The sequence below is a fragment of the Procambarus clarkii genome, chromosome 67 (assembly GCF_040958095.1).
Source record: "Procambarus clarkii isolate CNS0578487 chromosome 67, FALCON_Pclarkii_2.0, whole genome shotgun sequence".
Taxonomy (NCBI): Eukaryota; Metazoa; Arthropoda; class Malacostraca; order Decapoda; family Cambaridae; genus Procambarus; species Procambarus clarkii.
The window spans coordinates 30,125,898-30,147,050 of NC_091216.1; the positions used below are offsets into that span (position 1 = coordinate 30,125,898).

Below are 21,153 nucleotides of genomic sequence, written 5' to 3' on the forward strand. Positions count from 1 at the left end.
TTACATTTAACTCTGTTTTTTTATATGCACTTTTTCTAATTCTGAAAAAAGTCTTGTTCCTCTCAAGTTCTTCAGATTTTGATGTGTTGTGAGTGTGTCCTACAGCTTTCTCTTGCTTTCTGTTAGTCTGTTTTTAGAGCAATAGTAAATATGTTTTTAGATTGATTTCATTTGTTGTTATTTATGTTGCTCTTTTATTTATATTTATATATATATATATATATATATATATATATATATATATATATATATAAATAATTTATGCTGTGAATTGTTGTATTGTTTAATTTGTTACCTATATGATTATTGTAATACAGTATAAGTAAATGTGCAAGTTGAATAATCTGGTCATTTAGGAACATAAGAATAAAGGTAACTGCAGAAGGCCTATTGGCCCATACGAGGCAGCTTCTGATATTAATTACAGCTCTATTTGATATGCTTACAAATATTACAAATGTATTTCTTGAAATAATGTTTTACCTGAAGGTTAAGTTATTATTGTCAAAATTAAAAATCAATGTTAGAACAGTAATTACTTATAGTTTAAATTTTGTTTTTTAATCTTTTTGATAGTTTTGCATTAGTAGATGAACATGTAACACCTTGACAGAAAGCAGAGTTAAGAATCTAGAACATAAGAACATAAGAATTAGTAGATGAACAAAACTATAATTATTTAATTATGTAATATTTAATGAGTGTCTTGTTATTCCCTCCTTCCCTCCAAGTACTCAAACCCCAGGGAGAAAAAATGCACTGATGATGCAAATATTTATATAGATCAAGGCAAAAAATTATTGACCCAATACCCTATTTGTATGAATATATGCAATATTTTTGTTCTCTTAGCTAATAAAATGCCAAAAGTATAGGTATTGCCTAAAATAGAATGCAGAGCATATGAAAACTATGTGTGCGCACTCTCTCGCCATCTTTGACTAGTTACTTAAACTCAAATGGTCACCACAGAAATTACCACTTCACCGAGTCAGCCGACGTCCACGTCCAAGCAAAGTAAGACCTGATCATTCATCTCTCCCTTTATCCCAGGTTACTCTCTCATTATTAGTGATAAATGCGCGCATTTTTTCCTGAGGTGCCACTCCTCCCCTCCCTCAAAAAACACTCACTCTTTTACCCTTGAACAGTAAAGTGGAAACTGAACATCAATAAAATGGAAAAGGTGCAAAAGTATGCTACAAAATGATTTCCAGAACTAAAAAACATGAACTACGAGTAGAGGCTAGAGGTGTTAAATATGCCATAGCTAGAAGACAGAAGTAAAAGAAGCAATATGACCGCTAGATAAAAAATAGTAACAGGAATCAATAAAATTGACAAAGAGGAATTCCTGAAACCAGCAACCTCAAAAACAAGAGGTCAGAGATTCAAGCTAATGAAACAAAAACTGCCAAAAAAATATTAGAAAATTTTCTTTTGAAAACAGAGTGGTAGAAGATTGGAACAAGTTCAGTGAGAAAGCAGAAAACTGTCAATAGTTTCAAAGCATCATATGCAAAGAATACTGGGAAGACGGACCACCATGAGTGTAGCTCTCATCCTGTAACTATGCTTAGATAATTACATGAAATGGATTCTGTTACCATCATTAACCATTTTGTTGTATTTGTGTCTAACTTCAGATACAGTTGTCTAAAAAAGGTTGAGTACATTTAAGAATGGTACTCAAAGAATTAATGTTTCAAGTTTGGAGGGTACAACCTGATTTGCAAGAGGGGGTGTGTGGGGATTCCAGTGTGAGCCCTCCCCAGAAATGAGAGGCCTTCAGCAAGGTGAAAAGGAACCCCTGTTTAGAGAGAGAGGGAGGGTGGGTGGGAGTGAAAACACTGGAAAATCTGTAAGGAGGGCAGAGGGTAAGTGGACTGAACCACTCGGGGCGTTTGCTAAAGTGTGCCTGCCTGGGTGGGAGAGTGTGGCTCTACACCCTTTTCTACAAGCAAAAGGGGCAGCTGTGTAAAGTGCATTCCTATTTCCCATCCAGAAGGGGGTGTTGATTGTATCACTCTGCATCTGTTGATCACCTGGGCTACTGCAGTTATGGCATTTGACAATTATTGTTATTACTGCCTAGCTTGCATATCAATGATGTTAACATGGTTATAATAACTAAATGAATGCAATGGAGTTAGCAAAGATCTGTAAAAACATTATAATCATGATATTGTTGTGTAATTGCTTACTATCTGATAAGGTTAACATGTACTAGGGATCTGCGATTATTATCAATGACATTGTGGTCTTTACTACCAGTATCAAAATTCATGCCTGGGCAACATTCTCAAAAAGAATTGCCTATTTAATGAAGACATAAATCCTCAGGAATATTTGACAAACTGCCGGCTTCTTGTACCCATCAAGACCACCAGAGATGGTGGCCTTCTTGTAAAAAAAAAAAAAAATCAGGTAAATAGGAGTTTTTTACCTCATACCATTGTGTCAACATCTCTTGGGCATGTGGTGTCAAAAAGACACAATTACTGTACTGTCGCCTCTTATCATGTGGCAATGGCGGAGCCACTCCAGCTTGCATTCAGGGTGGTTGTTACTTCCTCCCCGTTTCGTAAGCTTTCTCTTGCTTTGTTTCACCTCTGGCCTGCTCATGCACCGCCTGAGCCATCCTGGTCCTTGGACTGAGTGCTCTCTTTTCTCTTTTCTCTTTAGTTTGTGGTGGCCCCTTTGGCTCAATATTGTTTTTCCAAGGCTCTATTTCTGTTGGCCTCTTGGGGTTGGATTGGTGAGCTTCATGCTCTCCTCTGGTGCAGGGGTTTCTGTTCTTTCGGTCCTGGTAGTCAGTTTGTTCAGTTGCAGCTGTCTCCTTCTTTTCTGGCGAAGAACGAGATGGCGCCTTTCCGGAGGGGCCCTTGGGTCATTGATGCTTGGTTGGTCAGGCCGGGGATGCATCATGTACTAGTATTGTGTCTGGTTGAGGCTCTTCACCATTATCTGTGTGCTTCGGCTTCTGTGACCAGGGAAGCACTTTGGGTTGATGCAGTTTCCCTCGTTCCTTGTTCCAGGGCTCAGGTCTCCCAGGTCGTCCGCAGGGTTATTAAGTCTAGCCAGCCTGTGGTCTACCCTCGTGCCCATGACGTTTGTAAGTTTGCTGCTTTGGCTGCCGTGTTCGGCAACATGTCTTGGGCTGACTTTCGGGCACGGGGGTTTTGGAGGTTGAACAGGGTCCTGGCCGTCCATTATCTGGTCAATATTCCTGGTCTCGGTTGTTCTTGTGTGGCTTTTGGGTCGCAGGTTGCAGCTAGTTGTCTCGACTTCGAGTTGATGTGCACTTGGCGGCCGCCTCCCGGGTAAGTCCCTCTTTTACTTGTCTTTGGTTATGTAGCTCCAGAGACCGAAGGGGCTCCCCACAGAAAACCAGCATTGAATGTAATGAAATGGCATTTTCTGGATGAACCCTGGAGGCTCCCTGGCACCCTCCCTCCCACCAGTTAGCAGTTTCGTTTTGCTTTTGATGCTCATCCTTCGAACTGAAGGTGTGAGTAGCTGGCATGGGGGGTCTGGGGCTTCCTCCTACCTCCTCTCCCCTCCTGGGGAGGGGAGGGGAGGGATGCGCAGACTAGTGGCGCGGCTGTGGTGAACGACGTTTGCTTGTTTACTTGTTTCCTCACATTTTTAAGGGAGTTCTGTCTCTCTGTTCGGTCTTCAGTTGTGCAATTTCTTACCAGATGGGGCCTGTTTTGTTATGACTTCTTTTCCGGTCAATAGCAGATATGGAATGCTCCCAAACACATGGAGGTTACTATAGCCCATTGCTCCCTGTACCTCTCTGAGGAGGCCAGGTTCTGGCTCATGGTCCCCGGTAGGTAGAACTCCATTGACTGATGCCCCAGACTAATATAGCGTATATCAGTCCGATAGCCCCAGGGAGCCTCCGGGGCTCGCCCAGATAATTGTGCATCTAACTGCTTAAATCTTACCCCGTGTAAAGTTTGCATTTTTGATGTAAGCATGAGGAGACTTGACTGAAGTGTGAAGAGCATTGAGTGAAGAGTAAGGAGTCTTGACTGAAGGATGAGGAATCTTGAATAAGGAGTGAGGAGTCTTGTGAAGCCTGATACAGATTTACTTGCTAACGAGGGTTTCATAAATGTATTAGGTTGCTTTAGATATTAAAAAGGAAGTTATTAGACATATCAGCTGATACTTTAGTTTTTTTGTTTTTTTTACTAAAATGATTGTTTACATCCTCTCCTTTTTTTCTTATTTCATAGTGGAAGCAAGTGGTGACAGCTTCAACAAACACTTGTAGCCACAGTGCAAGTGTTTACAGCTTCAACAAACACTCACAACCATCATGCAAGTAGTGACAGCTTCAGCAAATACTTGTAGCCATATCCAAGTGGTGACAACTTCAACAAACACCTGTAGTCATTATGCAAGTGGTGACAGCTTCAACAAACACCTGTAGCCATCATGCAAGTGGTGACAGCTTCAATACACACTTGTAATCATTGTGCAAGTGGTGACAACTTAGATACACACCTGTAGTCATTATGCAAGTGGTGACAGCTTCAACAAACACTTGTAGTCATCATGCATGTAATGTCAGCTTCAACAAACACTTGTAGTCATTGTGTAACTGGTTACAGCTTCAACAAATGCCTTTAGTCATTATGCAAGAGGTGACAGCTTCAACAACAGTTGTAGTCAATGTACAAGTGGTGATAGCTTCAACAATCACTGTACAGACTATATCAATGCAAAAATTTTCAGTGAAATATTACTGACAAATCTTTTAATATTAAAAAAAAACAGAGTTGAATGTAATGAAGTGCCATTTTTCTGGGCAAGACTCGGAGGCTCACCAGAGCTATCCAGGCTGATATGAATGTATTAGACCCTGGCATGAGCCAAGCGAATGGAGTTCATAATCCTACTGGTGACCATGCACCAGAACCTGGGCCCCCCTCAGACAGGCACGAGGAGCAATAGCCTATAGAAACCTCCGTGTGGTTGGAAGCATTCTATGTCTACTGGAGTGAGGAGCCTCTGGAATAACTTTTGTTGCCCAGTGTTGCACCTTCTCCAGAACAGCTATGTCCTTCTGAAAATGAGGTCTCCATGCTAGGATACCGTAATCTAAGTGACAGAGATTTATACAGTTGAATCATTACCTTCTTTTCCTTACAGTCAAAAAGTACACTTGATTATCCCAAAAGTTTGGTTAGTGTTTCTGACTGCTGCACCCACCTGTTGTGCAACTTTTAATGAGTGGTGGATCTTGACTCCAAGGTCCCTTTCTTCATCAATCTGCTGTAATGTAATGCTATTAATTTGGTAGTCGTGGCATGGGTTGTTATGCCCCCATGCATGGTCTTGCATTTGTCGATATTAAAAAGCATTTGCCAGTCTTCTGACCATTTGTGAAGTTCTCTTTGTAAGGCTTCAGTATCATTATCATTTCCCACTTTACCATAAATCTTTGTGTCATCTGCAAATCTGATGAAATGGTTTGTAATATTCTCGTCTGTCATTGATGTATATGACAAAAAGGGGTAGGTCCAAAAATGAACCCTTGTGGTGCCCCACTTATCACATTTTTCTATTACGATTCGTTTCCATTTAGCACGACCCCTTTTTTTCCTTCAACCATTGTATTATCCATTGTAATATTTTATCATTTATTCCATGGCCCTGTAATTTCCTTGCCAGTCTTTTATGTGATACCTTATCAAAAGCTTTAGCAAAATTCATGTACTGTATACAGGTCTACACCCAACGGAAGGCCTTTGTCTGAGTAGCTGCCCTGCAAACACACGTAACTATCCTTATTTTCCACTTGTTACAATTTGTAATAAAGTTGTTACATCTTGTTATAACATTTTTATGACGTATTAGGACATTGTTACAACTTTTTATATTGGTCATTACAACTTATTAGGTGTTAAAACTTGTTCGAACGTTGTAGCAACGTCGTAGTTTTATCGTGTGTTTGACGGGTGGTTACCTTTTCCAATAATGTGAGCAAATTTGTAAGGCAGGATCTGTTTTTAACAAATCCATGTTGTGTCGAATGTTCAAGGTTGTTCACTGAAAGGTGATGAATGATTCCCTCCCTGAGGATTTTCTCCATGAGCTTGCAGATGTGTGATTTCAAGCTGATCAGTTGGTAGTTTTCTGCTGAGCTCTTTGTGCTTTTTTTTTTTAAATAAGGGAAACATTTGCATATTTCCAATCTAGAGGGAGTACCCCTTGGTCCAGGGATTTTGTGAAAAGCAGTTTCAGCAGCAGGCATAGTTCTTCTGCCAGTTCCTTTAAAACTTTGGACTGGATTCCATTCACACCTGGGGCTTAAGGGTCTTTTAGTTCGTCAGTGTTCTTCCTAATTATTTCACATGTTATGGGTATATTCGTAAATTCATTTTCCTCCCCTCCTTCAAACATTTGTGAGAGTGATGGGATGTCATCCAACTTTTTGAGTATGAGCACTGATGTAAAATAATCATTTAGAGTGTTTGCTGCCCCTTTATCATCCATTATAGCTTGGTTAGTCTGGCTGATCTGATTTTCTGAGTGACCAAGTTTAGTGCCCTTTTATATATCTCATAATCAATGACATCCATCATGGATTTATACATTCTTCAGAGGTTCCTCTTAGTTACCAATGCTCATTTTATGACCGGTGTCATCCACTGAGTTCCCTTTATTGTCTTTCTTCTTTTCGGCACATATTTTCGAACGAGGTTCGTGATGACCCTCTTGAATTTTTGCCATGATCGCCCATCAGCTCCCTCCAGGAGATGATTTGCAGTTCCTCTTTCATTCCTTGATAGATGCCTCACTGGTAATCTAGAAATTCCTCACCTTTGACCTTTATGTGAGTTTCTATATTTGTAGTCCATCTTAAAATATGGTGGTCGCACGAGGGGGTTAGCTTTTCCTCCACATGAATTTGATCAATCATACCCCTCTTCTGTAGTCAGCACAAGATCTAGTATACTGTTACCATGGCAACAACGGGTTATATCAACTACAATATAAATTGACAGAGGTGATTACACTGGTGAAGATATATATGTCTTAAGTACAGTGGTACGTTCATTAACGAATTTAATCCGTTCCAAGAGACAGTTCGTAAACCGAAAATTCATAAACCGAAATGAAATTTTCCATAAGAAATAATGTAAATTGAATTAATCCGTTCCACACACCCAAAAATATTAACTTAAAAATACATTTTATACAGAATACTACTCACATAATGATTAATACTACAGTATATCTTACCTTTATTGAGGACTCTCGTTGGTGTATGGAAGACGGTGAGGAGGGAGGGGAAAAGAGGAGAGGTGTTAGTGTTTGGCAGGGAAGTCCCCTTCCATTATAATATCAGGCAGTGATGACATTTCTGGGGTACTCTTTCTCCTATGTTTTGCAGGCATACCACTAGGACCTGGTTGTGGCTCACCACTTGCTTGTCTTACTAAGAATCTGTCTAAAAACACTTGGTTTTTCTCTACGTTTACACTTGTCTGTAGGGACACATCACATTGTCATTAAAAAGGTTAATGTAACGACCTGCTACAGCTATATCTGGGTGAGTTTTTTTCAGCAAAACTTTGCAGTTCTTCCCATACTGCACACATTTTCTTAATGAGGAAGGGACATACTGTATTCTGCTGCTTCTACTCACAACTATTTTCTTAAGATTGAATTTTACCACTGACTTTCTTGGGACCCATGGCATGATATACTGTATAATAATTACTTTTATGTTAAGAAACCAAAAAAGCAGAAAAACAATTTAATTTGTCACAAAGAATTCAAGCACGGTTGTCACTAGGCAGGAGACACTGGTAAATTGAGGCGAGCCTCACCTGCGCAAAGAAGAACTTCGCGCTTGTCAACCAATACATGTATCAACACACTACACTACAGTACACAACATGTATCAACATGCATAGATGTACATGTATATTTACAACACAACATTTCATGTACAGTATCAACAAATTCGAGAACCGAGGCAAACCTCGAATACCGAGTCAAATTCTACGAAGAAACTGAACTTGTATACTGAAAACTTCGTAAAGAGGTGGCATTCGTCAACTGAGGTTCCACTGTACTAATATTGGAGAAGAGGGCAGTACAAGATACAGTGTGAGTTTGAAGCACAAGGTAGGAAACTATGAACGTGAAATTAGGTACTATTTGGTTTTACTTTTGAATAGAGCATAGGTTGGACAATTTTTTTATTCATCAGGGAGTGAGTTCCATAGACTGTGTCCTTTTATTCGCCTGGAGTGTTTGCACAGATTTAGTTTGACTCTGGGAATATCAAAGAGATATTTATTTCTGGTGTGATGCTCATGAGTTCTATTATACCTATCAAGGAAACGTTTCAGATCAAGATTAGCATTTAGGAACAAGGTTTTGTAAATAGCACATGAGAATGTGTGAAGTGCATGTTTAGCATGTTACGAGACTTAAACAGGGGGCTGTGTGTTGTCTAAAGACAGAGATTTTTATAGATCTGATAGCAGATTTTTGCTGAGTGGTGATGGGCTTGAGGTAATTTACAGTGGCTGAATCTTATGCACTGCACAGATACAATATGTAAGAGAGGAATAGATTAGTGCAAAGTATAATGAGAGGAGAGCAGAATGGGGAACATAACATCTTATTTTAGGGAATATATCAACTGTTTCTGAGACTCTTTTTGGCAATGTGCTGTATATAGGTGCTGAAGTTCAGTCTTGTCTATGTATAGGCCAAAGAACTTTCCCTCATTTTTATTGCTAATGTTAACATTGTCTTTCTGAAGTTGAATTTGATTTTAAGATTTACTACCAAATAAAATGTAGTAGGTATTTTTCTATATTTAGTGTGAGTTTGTTGGCTGACATCCATGAGTGGACTTTAATTCATTATTTACAACATTATTTAGTGTGTGGGGGTTGGGGTCAGAATAGATGAAGGTAGTATCGTCGGCAAATAGTATAGGTTTAAAAATGTTAGAAATATTTGACAAATTTATAATTTTTTTGTCCCCACCATATATTAATGTTTGTTTAAAAAAAAAAATCCTCTCTTGCATCTTTAGTTGATTTAACCCTTAAAGTGTAGCTGTAATTAAAAGTGCCTCTCTGCCTATGCAAAAAGAAATAATAACAACAATTTGTTGATATAAAATGATTCATTTGCATACAAAAAAGTAAGGAAAATGCAAAGAAAAAAACACAAATACAATATTTAAATTTTTTGTTATGTTTCATGAACATCGGAAGATTGCCCGATGAGGGGATCATCTGGTCTGTGGACTGTGTTGCCTAAAATATTACTAAGAAGCCAAATCAAAAAGAGAGCTATGATGGATCATATTTAAGGGGTTTATATGACAGCTGTTTCATATTAGTTTACACATTGTGTGGAATAACTCATTTTATTTACACATTACTGACAAAACATTGATATACAATTTTTATTATGTACATCTATATTGCACATGAATCTCTGTATTGCAACCCATTCCTTTGCTGCTATTTTATCTGGTAATGTTGTCCAGAAACAGATTCAAATACTGATGGAAAACACCAAATTGTGAATTGATGATAACTGCATTACTTGTAGTACAAGATACTTCATCGATAGTGACCAAAAGTTAGCAAAAATTTTGTTATGGGTTTAGGTTAACTCCATTATACCCATATAGATGTATTATAACCATATTTGCATCATTAATATACTGTACAGTATTAATAATAATAAAAATAATTTTTATTTAAGAAATATACAGAGAAACACAGTACAGTGGTGTAATAGTTGTTAAATACAATATATATTTAATAAAACCATGAGTATGCTAAGTGTTTTTTGCATAACTTAAAATAATTTAATTACAATAATGATTAATAAGGTAAACACTTAATATTAAACAAGAATTGAATTAACATATATGAATTGTTAAAGAAAACTCTAAATGATATACAGTATTTATGTATTCCTGGTGATAAAAGGCATAGACTATTTAGTATTTGCAATTTACACTAACAGCAAAATCACAAGGTTTTATTTTGGATGAGGAAATGCAAGTGAAATTTGTTATATATATTCATTATTTTTTGTCCAACATTTCTCTCCAAATTGGTTCATTCCTAATACAGTAAAATTAATGTATTATATTAAGAACTTGAATTGCTGACTTAGTTATGGGTTGCACCCTAATTTGCTTCTTTCCCAAACCCTGATCTCCCATTCCCACAGTTCAGTTCTTTTCATCTTTGTTTTGCTTTTTTGCAAAACTGATATCCGATGCTGTTGTGATTATGTACCTGTCCTTCGTTGCCCTTCTAAGGTGTCTTGAGGTGGCATGTGTGTGAGAATGTTGCCCAGCTGACCTCCCACCATGCAGATAAGCTGAGCTGACACCTAGTGACATTGTATCAATGTGATGATTATTTACGATGAGCAAGCCTACTGTATGTTTTGGTCCTCATCCTGATAAAGATTGCTGATTTGATTTTCTTCACCTGTACTTTCTGGGTAGTTTTTCTTGATTTTACCTCAGTTTACTTGAAGGGCACCATCTCTAGTTGCCTCAGTGAGGACAGAAAGCTGACAACTTAAAGTCCTCCATTATTCCTATGAGTTGTCAATTGTCCTCCCATTATTCCTGAATATTTTCCCCACTAAATGTTTAACTGTTATTTCACACTGTTTTTAAATTTACACCTTTGGTGGGTAGGCAATTCCATGGGTTTATTATTAACCTATACAGCATGTGAAAAAAATCTTCTGTTATCTTTGCTACATTGTGGCTTGTTGAGCTTGAAGCTGTTGCCCCTTGTGAGAGTTAATTTGACCTTTTAAAGAAGTGTTCCAGGTTAATATCTTCCAATTTGTTCAGTATTTTAAATGTCTCTATGAGATCAGCCCTGTCATGTCTGGATTACAGTGTTGTCAGTCCTTAGGCCCCTAAAATCAATCTCTGAAATCTGTGCTTCCCTCGCCTTTATGAGCACATTAGGTTCTGTTCTTGGCATTTGGTAGGCCTGGAGGCATTATGGGTTTTTGGACCTAGAGGCTAATGCGCCAGGAAATTACTGGGGGCCTATCTAGAAACAGGTGTTTCATTATATTCAACACTTAATATTAATTTTTTTGTGAAAAGTGTTTAGTTACATTTCATCAAAGTTATTAATTACATAATTTACATGAATGGTAAGAATTATAAATTGAGTGTTTAATGAAATAAATTGAGTGTTTAATGAAAAGGGTAAACTTAAATTCGACAATTTTCTTAAATTCATGTTGTATGATTTGCTGACTTGGTTTGTGACGAAAGATTATGGTGTATTTTAGTAATAATTCTTGAAGTGGAATAATGTCAAAAATTTGTTAAAAAAAAATTAAAAGATATTTATGATTTTGAGCATTAATTAACGATTAGTTTTTCCAACACCTGGTTCTGGATCACCAGGGAATGGATCATATGACAATGTTTTTTGTAATACTGTATACTCAGGTGTTACATCTTGCTATATTTTTCTAAGTTTATCCTCAAATATTTAGGTTACTGTAGTGAATTTGCCTATAGTATTTCACAATTATGGATGTACAGTATTTTCATTACAGTAGCTGTGAAAGGTGACAAACTTTTCAAAAGTAAAATGCCTGTGATATTAATTAACAGCTTTTCCTGTTCAGTGAATGAGTGATAACAGCTTTCATTTACCTGATTTTCCTGATTTACCTGCGAGCCATTAACCTTAGCGGCCACAACAATGACAGGAAGCCGGCGGCTTGTCAAAGGTCCCCCCATTTGCAACCCATCCTCATGTTTAGATAGTACCTATTGTGACAATCGTCAATAATGAGAATTCATACGTTTTTAAATTTTAGATAGTAATATACTGACTAGTAATTCTTTTAAAATAAATGAAATTAAAACACATTCTTAAATATTCCTAAGCCTAGTATAGCACACATATGAACTATATTAGGCCTCAGATATCGTGTATTAGGCCTATAGAGATTAGGATAGGTTAGTTTAGTTTTTCAAAGCGACACAACAACAAAAAATTTCCAGTTTGTCCAACTCAATACAGTAGTTCAGATTTCTACGTTCTAATTTCACTGTACTGTATGTTGGTATATATACTATGGTCCTTATCGTTACTATAAGTACTATCAAAACAGGAGGATGGGCTGCCATTTGCCTTGATGATCGTTTCCAGGTAGATTTTAAAACTTCATGTACTGTATATGGATTAGTTTCAGTATTTATAAGGAATTACTGCCTTTATAGTGTGATGCTTTGCTCATAATGGTTTTAGTGGCATAATCTGTGTTGTAAAGTCTTAGTAGTTCCATGTACTGTGATGGCTGCAATATAATAATACTGTAATTATATTACTGTATAGTCCTGATGACCTCTTTGTGCCAGTCACTCTCAATGGATGGATATTCTAAGCCAGAACATAAGTATTTAAAAACTTGTGCAATCAAACTACTGCACCTATGGCATTCACTTGAGGTCAGTAAGACATTGTGACTTATCTTTAGAAACTATTACTTCTACTATTGCTGATTACATATGTGACTCTACAATTACAAATGTTTCTATAAATTGCAGCAATTCTTGATAGATGACTATTTTTAAGTGCCAACTCAATATGCAATTCTGTGCTGGAATTGCAAATTTTAGTGATTTTACTAGTATCTTATTGGGAGCCAGGGAGCTCATATAGTCTTCAGAGTATTTTACCTACAGTGATTTCTGCCCAGTATTGCAAAATTTGCAAAATTTTACTGCAGTCACATAAAAGTCAGAAGCAAAGCATTTTGGTACATTAAGGTAGATTATTGGAAAAAGTTTCACTGATTATAACAACCACCAGTTAAATTTTAAAAGAGAATTATAATTTATTCAGCCGAGTATCAAATAATAGTAACGTTGAAAAGATAATAAGTGTGTTTACAACAACTGCTACCCTATTGTACATATGTCTACTGTATGTCTATGTGGACCATAACAATATAATTTACAGACATGAACTCAGTCTTGTGATGTATATCTAAAATAAAGACACTCTGTAGTGTCACTTTTTGTTTCGACGTAAACAAGATTTTACCAAATGTGCGAGTACATAAAAATGATGTTTAGTGGGTAGTTATTAGTGAACCTTCAGATTTGGAGTGTTTTGGAAGTTCAACAATGCTACTTACTGCAGAATGTGAGTGTCTGATGGGTTATTACTGCAGAATGTGTGAGTTTAACAGGTTAATACTGTAGAATGTCAAAAGTTTGACAGATTATTACCGTAGAATGTGAGCGTTCAGCAGGTTATTACTGTAAAACATGAGAGTTCCGCAGGTTATTACTGTAAAACATGAGAGTTCTGCAGGTTATTACTGTAAAACATGAGAGTTCTGCAGGTTATTACGGCAGAATGTGAGTGTTTGACAGATTACTGCAAAAATGCAAGAGTTAGCCGATTACTACTGCAGAATGTGAGAGTTCTGCGACAATTATATTGTTGAACATTTGACTTTTGTGGCGCCCTACATTATGGCCTTATTGCTTCATGTGTTGTCTCTCATGTGTTGTCACTTGTAATGAAAATTCCATTGTAGTCTGTTGTAGATTTTCAACAATATTATTTGTACAAACTTTGTAATATATTGTATTTAAAAACGTATTTTGTGAGATTACATGTATATTTAAAATTTTTATGGTATATAAAATTATACAGGTATATAAAATTTATTAGTACGATATATTTTGTGATTGACCCATTTATTCTATTTACTGTATATATATCTCAGTATCACTTGTTCATTCTTGATTTAATTCCTGATTGAATCATAATTATTGTATTTTAATACATTTTGATTAATGTAACTGGTAATATTTATCCAAAAGATTTTTATCTTCATAGTTACAGTACAGTACTGCATTTGTAGTGTAGGTCACACCTGTGACTGGAGATTTGTTAATCTAGTGCTGTACTGTACCTTCTATTATTTTGTTATGTGATGTACTGTAATAAGTGGAGATAACTGAGCTGCCCAACTCAGGTAGAAGAATGTGTAAGATAACATGTGGAGTAAATGCTGCATTCATAAAGTTACTCAAGGATGTATGTTAGCTTCATATGTAGACAGTGGCATGTGCACACATTTTGACCAATATGGGTCAGAGAGGCATGGGCATGAATCCATTTCCACAAAGTAGATTTCATTTTAGTGAGAAAATGAGAGTAAACTGTTGATTATGAGACCCATCTTTGCTTGAGTTTCTCATAACATAGAAAAATAACTACAGTAGGAGATTCATGGAAATGTGTAATTTTTTGGTAGATTGAGTTAGGTTTCAGCTGCACTCCAACATCCTTTTCACTGCCACTGGTCTGATATATGGATCACATGATGTAAATTGTGATATGTTTAACTTGGTTGATGTGTGATCTGATGTGCGTTCTGTGTGAACCACTTCTGTACAATTTTCTTTGCTTATGTGAGAAAAGATACTTAATGAAATATGATGAGTAATATATTCTTATGCTTCATTGGTTGGCATTATGCTTTGTAATGCCCAATGAATTTAACAAGGCACAAATATACACATTAATGCTCAATTGACCTAATTGTTTCATTCTTCTTAATTTAAAAATTGTCACCGCATCCTTTATAACACTTAGAATGAGTTAAAAACTAATCATCCATACTTCGAATGAAGCGACTGGCACATACAGATATCTTAATTCAGCTTCATGTATTATAGTCTGAAACAAATACAAAGCTTGATTTAAAATATTTATAGTGAAAATATTCTTCTGAAAGCAAAGATATGGCTTTATAGAGGCTGATTCTCAATTTGTAATAATTCTGCGGAGAATGTGGAGTTCATATTCAAGAAAATGTTGCATGCTCTCAAAAGTTTTATGATAAATTGCATTCCATACATCGATATTTTTTACATTTACGGCATCGGCGGATTGGCGGTTCCATTGGTAAATAATCCTGTGGGTGAAAAAGCATCTCCTACATTGTGGTTTGTTGAGCTTGAAACCATTGCTTTTTCTTTGTGTTACATCTGACCTTTTGAAAAATTGGCCATCTAACTACTAATTGGCCACCTAACTACTGGCCATCCTGGGGATGGCCAGTAGTTCGGCCTTGGGGGACCGCGATACAAACCTAAATAATAATAATTCATTGTGTCGGGGGACAGGCAGCCAGTGTATCCCTGTATTATTATTAGGTACCGGGATTAGGCATTATATATATATATATATATATATATATATATATATATATATATATATATATATATATATATATATATATATATATATATATATATATATATATATATATATACAGTATATATATATATATATATATATATATATATATATATATATGTCGTACCTAGTAGCCAAAACGCACTTCTCAGCCTACTATGCAAGGCCCGATTTGCCTAATAAGCCAAGTTTTCATGAATTAATTGTTTTTCGACTACCTAACCTACCTAACCTAACCTAACCTAACTTTTTCGGCTACCTAACCAAACCTAACCTATAAAGATATGTTAGGTTAGGTAGGGTTGGTTAGGTTCGGTCATATATCTACGTTAATTTTAACTCCAATAAACAAAAATTGACCTCATACATAATGAAATGGGTAGCTTTATCATTTGATAAGAAAAAAATTAGAAATAATATATTAATTCAAGAAAACTTGGCTTATTAGGCAAATCGGGCCTTGCATAGTAGGCCAAAAAGTGAGTTCTGGCTACTAGGTACGACATATATATATATATATATATATATATATATATGTCGTACCTAATAGCCAGAACGCACTTCTCAGCCTACTATTCAAGGCCCGATTTGCCTAATAAGCCAAGTTTTCATGAATTAATGCTTTTTCGTCTACCTAACCTACCTAACCTAACCTAACCTAGCTTTTTTTGGCTACCTAACCTAACGTTACCTATAAATATAGGTTAGGTTAGGTTAGGTAGGGTTGGTTAGGTTCGGTCACATATCTACGTTAATTTTAACTCCAATAAAAAAAAATTGACCTCATACATAGAGAAAAGGGTTGCTTTATCATTTCATAAGAAAAAAATTATAGTAAATATATTAATTCATGAAAACTTGGCTTATTAGGCAAATCGGGCCTTGAATAGTAGGCTGAGAAGTGAGTTCTGGCTACTAGGTACGACATATATATATATATATATATATATATATATATATATATATATATAATATATAATATATTTATATGTATAAATATATGTATATATATATATATATATATATATATATATATATATATATATATATATACAGTATATAATATATATATATATATATATGTATAAATATATGTATATATATATATATATAATATATATACAGTATATAATATATATATATATATATATATATATATATATATATATATATATATATATATATATATATATATATATTATATATATACATATATATATATATATATACTGTATATATATTATATATATACATATAAAAATATATATATATACATATAAATATATACACACATATATATATATATATATATATATATATATATATATATATATATATATATATATATATATATATATATATATATATATATATAATGCCTAATCCCGGTACCTAATAATAATACAGGGATACACTGGCTGCCTGTCCCCCGACACAATGAATTATTATTATTTAGGTTTGTATCGAGGTCCCCCAAGGCCGAACTACTGGCCATCCCCAGGATGTACTGGGGAAGATTGGTTGCCTCCTGATCACCGGCGGCAACCACGGGAGACCCTGATCCCTACAGCAGCCGCAAAGGAAGATATATTGACCACAACGCTCCACTGGGAATCTGACCCGGCGACTGTACTATGCAAGACCCCCGACTCCCATTGAGAGCTCTCGAAACCAACGGCCCTTTAACCTTAAAAGAGATTTCAAATTTCTACAAATTTACACTTTCTACGACCTAGATTTTTCATGGTACATGGAGCGGAAAAAAGGCTAATTGATGAGTCGCTTCACGCAGCGGGGCACACTGAAGGCCAGTCGTCCACACCCTCTAGTTATCCTCGTTTCCTCTGTCAAAAGCAATTAATCTCTCTTTCAGAGTATGTTTGAGGATTCATCAACTGAAGTTGTCAGCGTTCGAGACCGGTGATATTACACCAGACACGACCTCCAGCCAGCGTCCACACGGGAGACACGACCCCCAGCCAGCGTCCACACGGGAGACACGACCTCCAGCCAGCGTCCACACGGGAGACACGACCTCCAGCCAGCGTCCACGCGGGAGACACGACCTCCAGCCAGCGTCCACACGGGAGACACGACCTCCAGCCAGCGTCCACACGGGAGACACGACCTCCAACCAGCGTCCACACGGGAGACAACCTCCACCCCCCTTCCCATCTTATTACAGTCCACCATACCATTTCGCGTCCTTAGTCTCCGGGCCTTGTTACTGGCTGACACATATAGCCTCTCATTCCCAGGGTTTCCCCGACCTCCCACTTGTCAACGACACTCTCCATCGCCTTCTCTGGGCGGAGCTCCCACCTCTGTAACCCCTTACCAGGCCCGGTCGTCTAGCCTGGTGCAAGTGGCAGCCAAGAGTTTATTTAGTCAGGTATCTGCTGCTTCCTACTCAGCAGATAGCGACCATGAGCAGAGACGTTCACCCCCCCTGATACCTCTCTTAACAGCCTGACCTCTCAACTAATACGACATTATGGGACGTTAGGGTAACCAACGTACCAAATATAACATGCTATGATAAGTCGCGGCTCACAAAAATCCTTGTTTCCTATCAAATATAACATGCTATGATAAGTCGCGGCTCACAAAAATCCTTGTTTCCTATGCATCGGTTGAGTTGGTTAGGTGGGTGGCTTTTGTGTGTGCGTTTCTGATTAGGTTAGGGCAGTGTATTTTGTACGTTGTGACAAATAAGAACGGGTTGCTTTAACACCTGGTAATGGCCGCTAAGTGACCGAGTTTGGTACAGAGCACCACTTGGTTCCCGAACTTTAGTTATCCGAAACTTCCAGTTTCCAGATTGGGGAGTCACGCTACACGAACTAAGTTCGGGTAGGAAGTAGTCCGCCAAGCTTCACACCGGCCGATGTTGGGGTTACCCTACACGAACCAAATTCGGGTGAGGAAACGGTCTGCCAAGCGTAGCGCCTGCACATTTATGACACTATGTAAAAGACACATCGAACACTTTATGTAGGACATACGTAAATCTGTCTATCTATGCATTTACGTATGTAGGTTAGCTTAGCATTTTAAAAGCACCGAATCACCTTTCTGTGGTTGATTGTTCAATAAACCCTTGAACTATATGTTTAACACATCTCTAACCCTGTCCATGGAGGACAGAAGAAAATGTATATATATGCTGTTTAACATTGTAAATGTGTGGCCACGTCTGTGGTAGAAAATAATAATAATAATAATAATAATAAAAAGCGTAGCGCCGGCCCCTGGTGGTGAGTGGAAGATGGTTTAGTTTGGCCAGTGACCGTGTCGGGCGCCACCAGTCTGGTGCCTGCTACCCTCTGACGTCACAGATTCACGGCCTAGTGTTCCCGTTATTTGACTTTGCCACGAGGCTGGCGTGTTCATTCCGTGACTTTGTTTTCCATATCAGCACAATCAAGGAACATCCGTGCACCATGTCGACTCCAAAGGCACGCATTGTGTCAGTGAAAGCATCTACAAGCGGGTTACGTAAAAGAAAGAGGTCAGTGATGACATTTGAGAAGAAAGTTGAAATAATCAAGGAGGTGGAGAGTGGTGTCACGAAAAGTGTCGTGTGCGCTGAATATGGCATTAGCAAAAGTACTGTTTTTGATCTTAAGGCTAAACCTGTCATTGTTTACTATTTCTCTAGAAGTGAAAGTGATAAGGCAATACGAAATAGAAAGGTAGTAAGTAAAGAAAAGGTGGAGAGTGTTGATAACGCAGTGTGGGAGTGGTACAAACAGACGTGAGGTGACTGAAGAAGCCAGTGGCAGGCTGGCTGCTCCTGGAAAAGGCGGGTAAATTTCACCAAGCAATGAAAATGACTCAAAAGTTACAGCAAGTATGAAACTAAGGACATGATGAGTCAGTACAATTTGTATATGAAGTTTTTAAAAACAAGAGCCAAGGGAATGAAACAAATGTCAATTAAAGAGTCTTTTGCAATGGCTTCCAAGAAAGCTCGCATTGCATCACCTGCACCTGACTCATCGCATGTTGACCCAGTCAACCCAACAACTTCAGTCAACCCAATAACTTCAGTCAACCCAACAACTTCAACATCCACCACCACCTCTTCCATGTAAATAACTATGCTTTATCAACATCGATCATCAACATAAGCGGATCAGGACTTCAATTATTGGTGAGTACAAACAAAATACAGTCGCATTTACGCTATGAACCCGTCGATTTTTTCCCTAGAGTTTTTTCGTAAATTTGTCAATTTTTTTTTCCTCCATTTCTCGTATACGAACTTACATGTTAACCGACGGGGTCTCGTCCCCAAGGGGTTCGGAAACCTGTATAGCGTTACCAAATATTCAGCAAGTAATGACAGAACCATAACCCTGGCTGGGGCGGTACCATTTTATATCCCCCCCCCCTCCCCCTCCCCCTTCCACCTGAGAGGTGTCAACCCCGAAATGACTGACGTGGATACAGTTTTAGTGTACTGCTGTGTGTCCCCCACTTATTGTGCTGGCAAGATTGAGCTTTGTCTTTTTGGTCCCACCTCTTAATAAATAGAAAGTAATGCACTAAGTAGTGAGGTAGTGAAAGCGGACTTCATACGCAACTTCAAATGTAGTTAGTTATACTAAACGACTAGGCTCTCAAGCTTACAGACTAGTAGTTTGAAGGTTAAAATTGTGGCAGCAAATTTTGCTGTAACGTTTCCGTGTCTCATCTTCGTAAGTTTAATGTGGCTACAGTGTCTCCACCTGTAGCACCATCACCACCCCAGCTACTACACTGCTGCTTGGAGAAAGTTCAAAACTTGGCAACAAAAATCATTCGAGAACTAAGTCGACTCTCATACCAGGAACGGCTGAGGGCCTCAGGGCTAACAACTCTGCAAACCAGGCAGGACTTAGGCACATCTCCTGTGCCAGGTGAGTACGACGGGCTCACCATAGCCCGTGCTGCTTGTAATTTTTTGTTCCTAGTAGTTGAATCTAAAACAACAACGACAGGGCTGATCTCATCGAAACTTAAGATACTGAACAATTTGAAAGATAATGACCTTGACAACTTCTTCAAATGATCAGATGTATCACAAACAAGCAGCAATGATTTCAAGCTCAACAAGCCCTAATGTAGGATAAAACAGGAGACTCCTTTTCACCTATAGGCTTATAAATCCATGGAACCGCCTACCCGCCAAACTCGTAAACGTGAAAACAATGCTCAATTTAAAAATTCAGCTCATAAAATCATCTGGACAAATGAGGGACCTTTGACATGCGGCCGGCCTCCTGTCCTCGTCGAGATCACTAGTGAAATAGTGGGCATAGGTACATTCAGATAAAATACTTCTTGTACAACCATCCGCCTGAGAGCGACGACCACAATTTCCACCATCGGCCAGCCATGATAAATGGCGCCTTTCTCATACTGGCGGAGAGACGAACAACTCTCGCAGTTTCTCTTGCTTATCCACTACGGGCCAACCAACACCTTGGCGTCTGAGCCATAAGTCGGGCTCAGACAGGATCTGGCCTCTCTCAACTACCAATCTAAAAAAGATATGGACCTCTACTATGGCTCGAAAGCAAATTTGAATTAAGGCCTCAAAAACGTGACAGAGTTTCTTTCACCCTGATGCCCTGTTACCTAGCAGTAAATAGGTACCTGGGAGTTAGTCAGCTGTCACGGGCTGCTTCCTGGTGTGGGGGGGGGGGGGTAGAGAGAAATACATGTAGTAGATATAATAGAGGAAAAATAGATTGGTCAGAAAAGCGGGGTCGAAGAGCTAATAGCTCGATTCTGCGAACACAAACATTAAATACACACAGGTACGGTGGAGGCTGACACCATACACAGTTTCAAATGTGGATATGATAAAGCCTAATAGGCT

At 37.8% G+C, this 21,153-nt stretch overlaps 2 protein-coding genes across 4 annotated transcripts in view; both read left to right on the top strand.

Moving 5' to 3' along the window:
- LOC123767583 (uncharacterized) overlaps positions 1 to 14,619 on the top strand; it is a 95,263-nt gene extending 80,644 nt beyond the window's left edge. For all 3 annotated transcript variants that reach the window (XM_045757336.2, XM_069310609.1, XM_045757337.2), the window contains one exon: positions 4,248 to 14,619. In XM_045757336.2, the coding sequence (XP_045613292.1) occupies positions 4,248 to 4,285 (38 nt within the window). In that variant the 3' untranslated portion in view covers positions 4,286 to 14,619. The remainder of the gene's footprint in view (positions 1 to 4,247) is intronic.
- Positions 14,620 to 18,547: 3,928 nt separating this feature from the next.
- LOC123767586 (uncharacterized) overlaps positions 18,548 to 21,153 on the top strand; it is a 184,315-nt gene continuing 181,709 nt past the window's right edge. Inside the window, exon 1 of the mRNA XM_069310614.1 lies at positions 18,548 to 19,440. The gene's annotated coding sequence lies outside the window, so the exon portion shown is untranslated. The remainder of the gene's footprint in view (positions 19,441 to 21,153) is intronic.